This window comes from Paroedura picta, chromosome 3 (genome assembly GCF_049243985.1).
Source record: "Paroedura picta isolate Pp20150507F chromosome 3, Ppicta_v3.0, whole genome shotgun sequence".
In the NCBI taxonomy this organism is placed as follows: domain Eukaryota; kingdom Metazoa; phylum Chordata; class Lepidosauria; order Squamata; family Gekkonidae; genus Paroedura; species Paroedura picta.
In genome coordinates, this window is record NC_135371.1 from 37188007 (window position 1) to 37200272 (window position 12266).

Genomic DNA, 12266 nt, shown 5'->3' on the forward strand with positions numbered 1-12266 from the left:
CACAGGAGGACAACCTTTGCAAGACTCCAGGATTGATGCATAAGCCTGTTTATCAGACTTATATAGTGGACTTTGCATTCCTATTGCTACTTCTGTACTGTGATGCTCCATGCTCTCTTTTTCAGGGAAAGCTATGTCAAAACATGGAGGACAGGTATGTTAGCACATAATTCCTCCTAACAGTAACCTTTACAGCTGAGTTCCTAACAACAGGCCACTAAAACGAATCTCCCACAGACTAAGTACAAAGTTCTGCACAGTTGTTGGACTCTACATGTATCCAGAAAACTATTTATTTGGGAACAATAATAAAAACTCCATCTCCTAAGTAATATTATGAGGACAGGGAATGCTCCAGGAGACATGGAATGTTGAAGGCAATTTAGTAAGTAAGAGAGAATTGTTGTTGTTGTTGTTGTTAGGGAAATCTGCCTGTTCAAGCACCTAACACTTGCTGGTTGGATCTAATCAGTTTTTCTGCTGGCACTGAGGATCATGGGACCTGCATGGACAAAATCCATGTGGGATAGGGCCTGTAATAAGGAGGAAGGAAGGAGAGAAAAAGCTAGCTGGATGTAATCTACAGTGCTCTGGATGTGGAAGTATGTGTCATAGAGAAATTTGCTGATTTATTCCTTATCCCCTGCAATTTCTCATGGGCCTCAAACTTGTACTGAGTGTAATAGGTATCATATCCTACTTTGGGTTTAGTTTGATTCCATATGGGAGGGGGAAGGATGGGCTGGTGCTCTCATGGCAGCGGGGCTAATCCCTGCTTATGCATGACATCAGCGCTGGCCTGGCCCCCTCCCAGCCCTGTCCTGCTTGAGGGCATCTGATGGTCCCCAGCAAGGGAATGAGGATGTTTCCACCTGCCCTTTTTCGTCATGAGCACAATTGGCAGCCATGTTTGGCCACATCTATGTGCATAGGGCCATGTGCCTACTTTGTGGCAGCACAGAGCGGAAGGGAGCAGGTTTCTTTACTTCCACAAAGGTGGGATTACATTGTGAAGTAATCCCAGCCCCGCTCTGCTGCTGTGGTGAAGCACGGTGGAGCCTTTCTACCCCAGCTGCATGTGTGCACGCAGAAATCCAGGGCGGATCATATCTGGCAGGGGAAATTTTCCCCCGTTCATACACAAGAAATGGCAGGGCAAGAAACCAGTGGTTGGTGCCACTGTCACCATGCATAATGAGTCTTAAAGAAATAAAATTTCTGAAGATTCTGAAAGAAACTGAAATATATGAAATATTCAGTTTCCTAGGAAACCCAGACTACTTTTAACGCCTTAACAATATAAAATGAAACATCTATGCCTTAATTTTCTATGAACAGAACCACAAACATACCTAGTACTTTAGTGAAAACTGCAGGCTGATGCATCCTATGTTACCTAGCATATAGCACATGAACTTATGACTTATGACATAAGCTCAGTGCGTAATGAAATGTTCAGAGTTTTTCTCAGAGGCTTTAGTGCAGTTTCTGTCTCACCTCCTTCTGAACCTTTCTTCATTCCAGTAAGACAGTGCAATAAGGTACGTGCTGTATATGTATCACAGTGGTTTGAAGGAGAGTTGAAAGGGTCAACCAGAAAGCAAAAGCCAACAAAAGGCATACAACAGCTGAGAATCAATGAAAGCCTTTCCCTCATGAAGATTAGGTCTCCTAAATATAGAACTATATACTGGATTTAAGAGCTGCATATGTCTACATCATGTCCACTTTGTCATTAAAACTTTTCATACATTCGAACAGAGAAAATATTTTGTCGGTGTTTCTTCCAGTATGCCTCCAAATCTTCATTTTTTCCCATCTAAAAATTTGACATAAAGGCTTTGGGGGTGGGTGGATAAAGCCACTCGCCACCCAGATTTCAATCCCCCCCCCCCAGGCCTTCACCTCTTTAGCTTGACTTACGGCACATTTCCCCAAATGTTTATGGGCACATATGACACATAATATGCAGGTCCCTTTAACCATCTCATTTGTACTTTTTTGCCTTTAATGCACATGAACAAACAACGACTTTTCCAGGAGAACTTAAAACATTCACCCCGTACACAAGTCCATAAAGGAAGTATCCTTCAACTTGAACTTATGACTTCTAAGCAAACTGCAAGGGCCTGGCGTATGCTTAGTGCTACTGCTTATCATAGCCCAAATAGAGAACAGGTGTGACGTCATGACCGTTTGACACATCTGTTGAGACATGACCCAGTGATCTCAACAGTGTTCCAGTCCACTGTGACCTGCAGGAAAATAGCACCAAGCGGCTGAAGGACCACTCTCCCGAGGAAATGCAGGCAAAAAAATCACAGAGTAGCTGCAAAGCAGGAAGCAGGCTGTTTCCCCCCCCCCTTTGAATACATAATTTTTGGCAGGAGTTAGAGACTCATTAGCAAAGGAAAAGTGTTTAGTTCTCCCACAGACACACATAACACAGTAGCTTCGAATTTAACCAGCAACATGGAAAAATACACACAGACTTGGCAAGGCAACAAACAGGCTCGCCTCTTTTCAATTCAGGCAGTTCAAAACATTTTGTCACAAAGCTGGGTCAGGCGGTGAGGGAAGCTGAGTCAGTTATCACTAATAGTGATGTCAAACACTACCTTTAATTGTTACTGATTATGGTGGGGGAGAGAAAGATACCTCACACTTCTTTTTTTTTTAAATAAAAAAGATACATTTCAACCTTTCTCATGCTATTTATGTTACATCTAAATGTTCCTAATTCATGTAGAATGTGGAAGAGAAATTGAATGGTTATTTTACATCTGTGTTACGTATCCATTTCATCCTCATCTATAACACACACACAAAACCTAATCAGAATTCTCTTTATAGAGGTGCCCCTCCCTTAGAATTTACCCCTCTACAGAACACTTGAGTTCCTACCAATGTTTCTGGTAGAGAGGCAGAGCTGTCTCTAACCTGACATGCAGGCAGATGCAATCCGAAGAATTTGGTCAACCATGAATTATGCTGGAGAAGTGGGGCAGTGATGTTTACCTGAAAACAAGATACTTTCAAAGCGGTTGTTTAGCTAGTGGAAACACACCACTGGATTCCAGAAACTTCACCCAAAAGAGCGGTGAGTCTGGCAACTGTCTGGCAAAATGAATGATTCAGAAGGAACCTTACAGAATTGAACAAATAAGAGTTGGAGAAGCACTTGTCTGAGCAAATTCCCCTATGCAGCTGCTGGCCCTAAACCCAAACTGACTGCTCACCCACTACCTGATTGGCCCTCATCCATACTCACCCAGGTAGTTTAGATCCAATCAGGAGGCAGCTCTCAGCCACAAAGGTCTTAATAATGGATCAGCTCTCCATCTCCAACTTCCTGCCAGTTTCAGAAGTTTGCTGGGTGGAAGAGGAGCTGCCCTACTGCCAGTAAGTTGTTCTGGCCTCTTTCAACTGGGATGACATGATGAGGGGGAACTGGAGCAGCCTCTGCACACCTTCTGGAAGTAGGGGGCTGGAGAAGGCCCAGAAATGGCCCCTGCTGGCCCTCTGGGATCCAGGGTGTTCTGACCGAGCAGTAATATCAGGGCTCTCTTAGCCTTATCTACCTCACAGGTTGTCTATTGTGGGGAGAGGAAAGAGAAGGCGAATGTAAGCTGCTTTGAGATTCCTTCAGCTAGAGAAAAGTGGCATATAAGAACTGCCACCACTACCACTTCGTCTTCTACTACTAATTCTTCTCCTCCTCCTCCTCTCCAAACCCTTTCCTCCAAAGGCACCACTCCCTAAATCTCCAGATTTCCCAACCTATAAGTGGCAACCCTAGCTTTCAGACCTCCAACTGGAACATCTTTTCTTGACATCAGACTTGTGATGAGAAAGCAACAACTTTTGTGTTCCTTCATCCTGCTACACCTACCTAAAGTCACAGGAGAAGTGATAGAATCATAGAATGATAGAGCTGGAAGGGACTTCCAGGGTCACCCAATCCAAACCCCTGCAGAATGCAGGGAATTCACAACTACTTCCTAAGTAGTCTAAACTTAGTCAGCGGCAACTTACAATTAGTATGTTTTTGTGTTTTATTAATTTGGAATCCTTAGCTGGGTACAGAACACTCAGTCCACCAAGGACTGTAGTAACCAGGGGAATTAAAACATTCTGTAAATCCCCAGAGGGTAGCTCTTGTCTCAATCAAATCCATTGTAAATACACACACCACCAATCCCAATCTCCTCAGTCATCCACAAACTTTAGCATAATCTTTAAAACAAGTGCTCAAATCCCAACCAAGTGCTAGCAACCCTAGTTTGCACTCCTATTTTTTAAAAGCGCTAACAGTAGAGCCAGGTTCAAAATAAGAGGGAATCACCTCCTTATTGGTAAGCACAGCTAATATTTATATTTATTTCTATTTGGATATAGTTGCAAGGCGAAGAGATGTATTCTCAGGAAGTTCCTGACCACAGATTTATGGCTCAAATAAAAATCCCATTAACTCCATTTGTAGTTGAACTGAGGGGCAACTATACAAGGCTGATAAAAAGCATTAACACTGCAATTTTCATCCCTCACTTAATATTAGAGGCCATGATGTTCCTGTGTCATACATTCTGACCCGGCTTCCTGGGGCATTGCAGAGGAGATGGAAAAGGGCAGAGGGAGAGCCATTGATCTGAAACACACCCAAGGCAACTTGTGAAGAGCTCTACTGATTTATGGGCCAGACAACTTGAGCTGGATTAAGGCAAGGCTCTAGATTACTCTCAAGGGAGCTGAGCAGTCCAACTGCTGACCATAAACTTAACGAGAACCAAGACCTTCCTGGAGGCAGGGCCAGGCCTTAACCTCTGGATTGGTGAACAGAGAGAAGAGTATATGTTTTATTGGAATTGGATAGGAAGCATCTAAGAAACTTAAAATAAATGCTGTCTCAGTTTGGCTTCCCTAATGAAGCCACAGAATTGTAGTTTGTTGAAAAGCTTCTGAAGAGAGGCATACATTGTATGAAATGGAAGTGGTTTGAGTACACATTTTCTTCCCAGAAAACAAATGACTTGGAATGTAGCAAATGGGTGACAAGCCATTCCCACCACGCTTTAAATCACACATCTCCCTCAGAGAATACATCACTAGCCCACCACAAAAAACCACAAAAACATTTTCTTTATTGCCCCGCCATTGACAAGATTTTACTTTTTTGTTTACTTAGGAATTTCAGAATGAGTTATGAAGCAAGTGCAAAAACAAATAGATAAATAAGAATGGGAAACAGTGTGCCTGGAGGCCCACTATCCAAAGTAAATAGGGTAAGTGGGGAAATGCATGCCCCGGCGTCTGATCCTGGTTCAGAAGCCCTATTTATTTTTATTTTATTACATTTATATACTGCCCTCCCCTGAGGCTCAGAGCAGTTTACATGGAACATGAAATAACTGTACATCAAGCTCACTTTTACATATTGAATAGAAACAAATAACAAAAATGGTAATAATAACAGTAACAATAATATAACAATTTAACTGAATGATAATCAAACAGGGCCATGGTTGACAAAGTACGGTGCATGGGATTCCTAGGGAGGGAGGTTCAGGGGGCCGAGAGGTGTTGTTGGTTCCAGTCAACCTCAACCAATTGCTTGGTGGAGGAGCTCCCTTTTGCAGGCCCTACGGAACTGTTTTAAGTCCGTTAGAGCCCTGATCTCTTCCGGGAGCTTGTTCCACCTAGTGGGCCCCAGACAGAGAAGGCTCTGGCCCTGGTTGAGGTCAAGCAGGCTTCTTTGGGGCCAGGGATCACTAGCCAGTTTGAGGTGGTGGAGAGTAATTCACTTTGAGGGGGATAATCAGAAAGGCAGTCCCTCAAGTACAGTGCTCTCGATTGATCCCCACCTGAGGCCAACACATTCAATACCTGTGATGGGTGGTGCAGGGAGAGGCCTGAAGGAGAAATCCTCTTGGATTAGGATTGCCACCCCTCTTCCCCACCCTGCAATCTGAGACTGATGAAGGATGGAAAACCCAGCAGGGGTTCGTCCTTAAAGGGCAACTTTTTCTCCCTCCTTAACCTGGGTTTCCATCATGGATGCCAGGTCCACTCTATGTTCTGAAAAGTAAGTTTGCAGGATAGAGGTTTTGTTGTTTATTGACCCAGCATTGCACAGCATCAGTGTTCTTTTCCTCCACCATAGTGTCCTGAGGGATGGGGCAGAGGTTAGGAGGGGACTGGGTTTCAGGCCCCTTATTTCATTCCATCTCCTCCCACTGCTGTCTCGGCCTACTCCTCTTATTATTGGGATCCATGATCCTTTTGGGCTTCCTGTTGTTCCTCCCTCGGTTCCTTTCAGTGTAGATGGGATTTCCATTTTGGTGGTCAATTGGTTTGGGGCATTTTGTTTCCCTATGAAACCTGTTGGCTCTGTTTCTTTCTTGGCTGCTTTTGATTTTTGCTAGGGCCATTCTTGAACCCTGGTTCTATGCTTACTTGAGTGGCTAGTTTCTTTATTGTGTGTAGTAGGATTATGTGTTTCTCGAGAGATAGCCCCGATTGCTACTTATGGCATATCAGGGCTGCCCATTCCAGATGTCTGTTGTATGTAGGATGTAGTTTCTTGTGTGATGTATATTTCTGGAGACCCCGATCGCCAGCTGTGGCATCTCAGAGTTGTCCAGTTCAGAGATGTTGTGTGTGTTTGTTTATGTATTAGATCATACTGGGAGTTTGGGGAGGCCTCAGTTGGATTGAATGGGTATGGTTGATTCCATTGTCTTGGTTGTTGGGTGATTTTTGATTTAGAATTAGGATTAATTGGGGGAATTGATATGTGTTGGGATTAGTTAGGTCATTAATTTGCAGCAAGTTGTGCAGTCAATTTGGGTTGGGTTGCACTGAGAATGAGCAGTTGAGTTTATTGGGGTTGGGGAAAAATCAGCTTGGAGTGAATTGGGAAAATCAGTCAGGGTGAGTTTGAGCAGAAGGTAAGCCGTTGAATTGATTGGGTTAAGGGGGGTAATCAGTATGGGTTGGGTTGGATGGAAGGTAAGCAATTGAATTGATTAGGGTGGTGAGTTTGGTTGAGTCAATCAACGATAGTCATTATTTTGGAAGAGGGTGATTGGGCAAGGCGCTCCCCCCCCCTCTTTTCCTCTCCTCCTTCCCTCTTGCCTCTTTTCCCGTGCTTGCTAATTTTCCTTGGTGATTTCTTGGGTGATATTCTGGGACAAGTAACGCAAATGCGAAGAATCACACTGGAATTCAAATTGAAGTTAAAAGGAGTCTCCCGGTGAGAATCCTAACAGCACTCTTTCAATTTTTTGAGTCAATCTCATTGCCTTGGATTCAGGGAGATTTTGGACCCAGCATATAGCATCTCCGGGCAACAAGGATGTACAGTTTCCCAGGTGGTTTAGTTGGGCAGAATTCAAAAAGCAATTATTGAAATTTATAAAATCTGTAGCTTCCAGCAAGGGCTTCGTAACACAGTAGGCTACCTGTTCTGCAGGGATCAGACAGGGAAATATCTATGGGCAACTGTTGACGAATGGCCGTTTTAATGAATTATCATTATTAATATTTCAGATGCGCTGCCGAGGGAGACATAATCCATATCTCAAGGAGCTGACAGCCCAAGCAACATTAAAAATACAACAGCCAATTTATCCTCATAACCTTTTCTGTCAGATAAGTAAATATTACTACCTCTCCACCCCTACCCTTTGCAAATGGGAAAACTGATATATATTAAGGCTGACAGTCAGTGTGCCTTTGCCTCATCAGGAGTTGGAGTTTAATGCAATAAGAAGCAGACAGAAGAGCTGAGGTACAGAGCATGTCTCCTACTCAGGGATAGTCAACCTGTGGTCCTCCAGATGTCCATGGACTACAATTCCCATGAGCCCCTGTCAGCATTTGCTGGTGGGGGCTCATGGGAATTGTAGTCCATGAACATCTGGAGGACCACAGGTTGACTACCCAGGAATGTGTAGTACTGGGATGATAGTCAACCTCAGGCATTTTTCCATCTCCGCCAAGCCCGGCTACTAGCGCCCTACCTGTCCTCGGAACACCTGGCCACAGTGATCCATGCAACGGTCACTTCCAGATTAGACTTCTGTAACTCGCTCTACGCGGGCCTTCCCTTGTCTTTGACTCGAAAGTTGTAGCTGGTCCAAAATGCGGCTGCCAGGGTCCTCACTAGAACACCTTTGAGGGCCCACATTCAGCCGGTGCTTCGTCATCTGCACTGGTTACCAGTCTGTTTCCGAACCAGATTCAAGGTATTGGTATTGACCTTTAAGGCTATATGCGGCCTGGGTCCCGTCTACCTGCGGGACCGCTTGGTTGCTTATGCCCCCCGCAGGGCACTCCGCTCTGCGGGTATGAATTTACTGGTTGTCCTGGGCCCACGGGATGTTCGCCTGGCCTCGACCCGGGCCAGGGCCTTTTCAGTCCTGGCCCCAACCTGGTGGAATGAGCTCCCAGAACAGCTAAGGGCCCTGCGGGATCTACCAGCTTTCCGCAGGGCCTGTAAGACGGAGCTCTTCCGCCAGGCATATGGTTGAGGCCAGGGCAGCTCTCCCACTAATCCATCAAAGGATCCCCTCCAATATTGAGATCTCTAACATCGAGATCATTGTTAGATCTATTGTATTGGTGCCACCCTCTTCTGAATATTATTCTCTCCACCAGGAATTGTGACCACCGCCGCTATATGTTATATGTAACTTTTGTTGATTTTAATTGGGGTTTTTATGGGGATTTTATTGTGTTTTAACTATTTATGTTGTAAACCGCCCTGAGACCTATTTGGAGAAGGGTGGTCTAAAAATTAAATAATAATAAAAATAATAATAATGACTAACACCACAAAGACATTGGGACACTAAATGTATCTGGATGGACCATTTCCTCACACATTTGAAGTTCATAGATGTCTCCATGAGAGCTATGTGCAAGTTTCTACCTTGCATATAACCCTGCTAATGTCTTACACTTTCTGTGACTTCTCAAAATTCTCAATGTGAACAGCAGAAGTTAAAGAGAAGGAAGCACTAACAAATTTTTTTACACTGAAAATAATTGTCCATGTGAATGTGTATCTAATGACTTCCTGTGGTTAGAGCACTTGGCCTTCTGTCTTGGGCTCAAGTCTCAGCTCTGGTAGGAAATTAAAAACTAACCCTGAGTTTCTGATCCTCATTGAAAGCTTTCATGCAAGAATGAACTAAGTAAGACTGTAATGCGTTTTGCACATTGTAAACGTTACAATATTACCCCTATCACTAACAATGATACTTGAAGATAGATCCAAGCAGGTAGCTGTGTTTGTCTGAGGTAGTACAACAAGATTTGAGTCCAATGGCACCTTGAAGACCAACAAAGATTTATTAAAGGTGGGAGCTTTTGTTTGTATGCACCCTTCCTTAGTGCATGCACACTTTAGTCTCAGGAAGTGTGTAGGCACACGAAATCTCATGCCTTGAGTAAATCTTTATTGGTCTTAAAGGCGCCATTGGACTCTAATAATACTTGAATTTTTGTATTTGGAAGGGGGGCTGAAACAGGAGACTGAGGCATGAAATAAAAGAAATTGCATCAGAAAGTTGGAGATGGTGAAGAATGAGACACAAACAATAAAGGGATTTCACCAGAGGAAGGGTATAGAACAAAAACCAAGATAGAGCAACATGGGGATAGACAGTTATACAGACATCCACATTATTAGATAATGAAGCAAAAAATGTTTCTGACTTTTAATTCCTGTTTCCTTTCCTAATGCCACCAGCTATATATAGGAACAGAAGATCAGACATTATTAATAATAATCATTATAGCATTTAATGTTGCATACATAAAAGAACAGATTGCACTAGAATTAGTGCTCACTTGCATGACTGCACACTGACCTACTGCGTGCTTGTGTTCCTCTAGACTTACTGCCCATATAAAAGCCATATCTGAGTTCAGTCACCATTAATACCTCTTTCCATTTCCTGTCTGAGCAGCTTCTGACAGAATGGAACACAGGGTTACCTCAAAGACAGCACAGCACCACAACCATAAATCAGTGAGAGGAAAGAATAAAGAGGGGCCTTACCTCAAACTCCCGAATGACAGAATCCAGCTGGGAAGATTTAAGACGGGCTTCATCCAGCAAAGCCAAATTCCTATCAAACTGTATAATGAAAGCTGTGTGGTGGCTAAACCTGGACTCCCTAGTTAGGAAAACATCGGCCATTTTCTGGTGTTCTTCCCTAAAATGGTACCAAAACAAACAAATGAGGAACAAGAAAAATCATAGTGCCCTACTGTGCTGCTTGCAGATACTTCTGTTCATCAGCCTTTATCCTATAATGACAATAGCACCACTTTACTAGAAATCAGATTGTCATAAACAGTAAACAAGCAATAGTACATCAGAAGAACTGAATCACTGGGAACAGCTCTACTGCAGGCTTGCACAACGTGTGGCTTACCAGGTCCAGCACAGCACACCAGGAGCTTCATAAACATGATTTTGTCTAGGATTTCAAAAGTAAGTGGCCACAATAAATGGCCAGTGACAGGAAAAGTCTGATTAAACCATCTAATTTCTCCTGGTTCAGCTTCTCTCTCTGCATTTACATGGATTTTGTTTGAAGGGCTTCTTTTGCCTACCTGCCCCTCTGTGCATTTTTACAGTTGTGAAGTCAGTTTATTTTGTTCCACATGTGACTTAAATAATGAGGCTTTTCAAGAGAGGGTGCTGTCGCCATTGGTATCATTACTGGTGGTGTCAGAGAAACCCTTTAAAAATAGTCCTAAATATTGGCAAAATGCTGTGGTGTTACAATGATATTTTACACAGGTTCTCTGAATTCCTAGCTTTCATTAAAAAAAAGAGCAGGTCTGTAGTTTTTGCCCTTGTGGAGATATAAGGAAAAAGGCATATCTCCATGAGGGAGAGGACTAGAGACTTACCATGTTTTTAAAACAATGTTCAGGAATTCTGAGAACCTATTTAAATGATCTTTACAACATTTCAACTTTTTATTAAGTATATTTTTTATGTGGAACATTAACTTGTATGGTCCCTCCAACAGAGGTCTACGGATATGGCATCTGTAATCCCAACACCAGGGACCGCACCACTAGATGGACTGCGGCAGCAGAGCACCGAGGCTCTGTATGGCAGGGGTGGGACCAGCACAGCAACACACAGCACTGTGTTGTGCTGGGCTGGCCCTGCTGTGCCAGCAGGTAAGGAGGGGGATGGGGGCAGCAGGAAGCAAGAATTCTTGCCCCTTATTTGGATATTCTACATATGGGGCAAGAATCCTTGTTGGTTGATTTTTTAATCTTTCCTTTGGGGGACACATAAATGGTTCTCTCATCCTCTATTTTATACTAACCATCACCCTTTGAAATAAAGAAGACTGTCACCTAGGGAATTTCCTTGCAAGCAGGGAGGTAAAATCAGGTCTCCCTAAGCTTAGTTCATCTACCATATCCTACTAGTCTCTTTTTTAGAAGTATGAGTATTACCTTTTTCACAAGAAGAACTCCTAATTTATTAGTGGAGGAAACAAATCTAGAATCCACTAATATGAAACTTAAGTAGAATTATGATACATTAACCTGTCTTCTATCAAAAATATAATGTAAAATGTCATATGTTAAGATAACAGTCTGTCTGCCCCTTAGGATAAGTGCCTCAAGTTTGCCTCCTTTTGATTCAATTGCTTCCCTCCCTTACTTTTGAATGTTTGTGTATGCTGGACTTAGGGGGTAAAGAGACCTCAATCTGTCTCTTACCTACAGTTGCCACCTTCCCAAATTACAGCTGATCTCCAGACCACAAAGATGTTTCCCTGAAGAAAATCCCTGCTTTGGAAGGTGGACTGTATGACATTATACCCCACTGAAGTCTCTCCCCTCCACAACTCTAGCTCTCCCCAGGCTCCATCCTTAAATTGCCAAGAATTTCCCAACCCAGAGTTGGCAACTCTACTCTTACCAGTTGATGACTTTTTCTTCCATCTCCCCTAGCATTTCTTGATGGAGCTTGTAGATCTCTGGGAGTTCACTCAACCTTTCCTTGAGCTTTACTTCTTCAAGGTCACTGTCATCCTTCTGTCCCAGCACTCTTAAGACAGCTTCATAGAAATCCTGTGAACATGCAATCGATAATATCTGTAGGTTTTTTGCCTAAAAGGCTGCTCCTATTGTTTTCAAAATCTGTTCTTCACTGCTATGGTCCATATCTTGATAATTCTGATTAACAACCATTTACTCCTTAAATTCATCTCTTTTTTGTT

The 12266-nt window shown here is 43.2% G+C and overlaps 1 protein-coding gene across 3 annotated transcripts in view; it reads right to left on the bottom strand.

Moving 5' to 3' along the window:
* The window catches only part of FGD5 (FYVE, RhoGEF and PH domain containing 5), a 199498-nt gene that overhangs the window by 55128 nt on the left and 132104 nt on the right, over positions 1 to 12266 (bottom strand). For all 3 annotated transcript variants that reach the window (XM_077325309.1, XM_077325310.1, XM_077325308.1), the window contains exons 6-7: positions 11966 to 12117; positions 10067 to 10223 (exon numbers count right to left, since the gene is read on the bottom strand). In XM_077325309.1, the coding sequence (XP_077181424.1) occupies positions 10067 to 10223; positions 11966 to 12117 (309 nt within the window). The remainder of the gene's footprint in view (positions 1 to 10066; positions 10224 to 11965; positions 12118 to 12266) is intronic.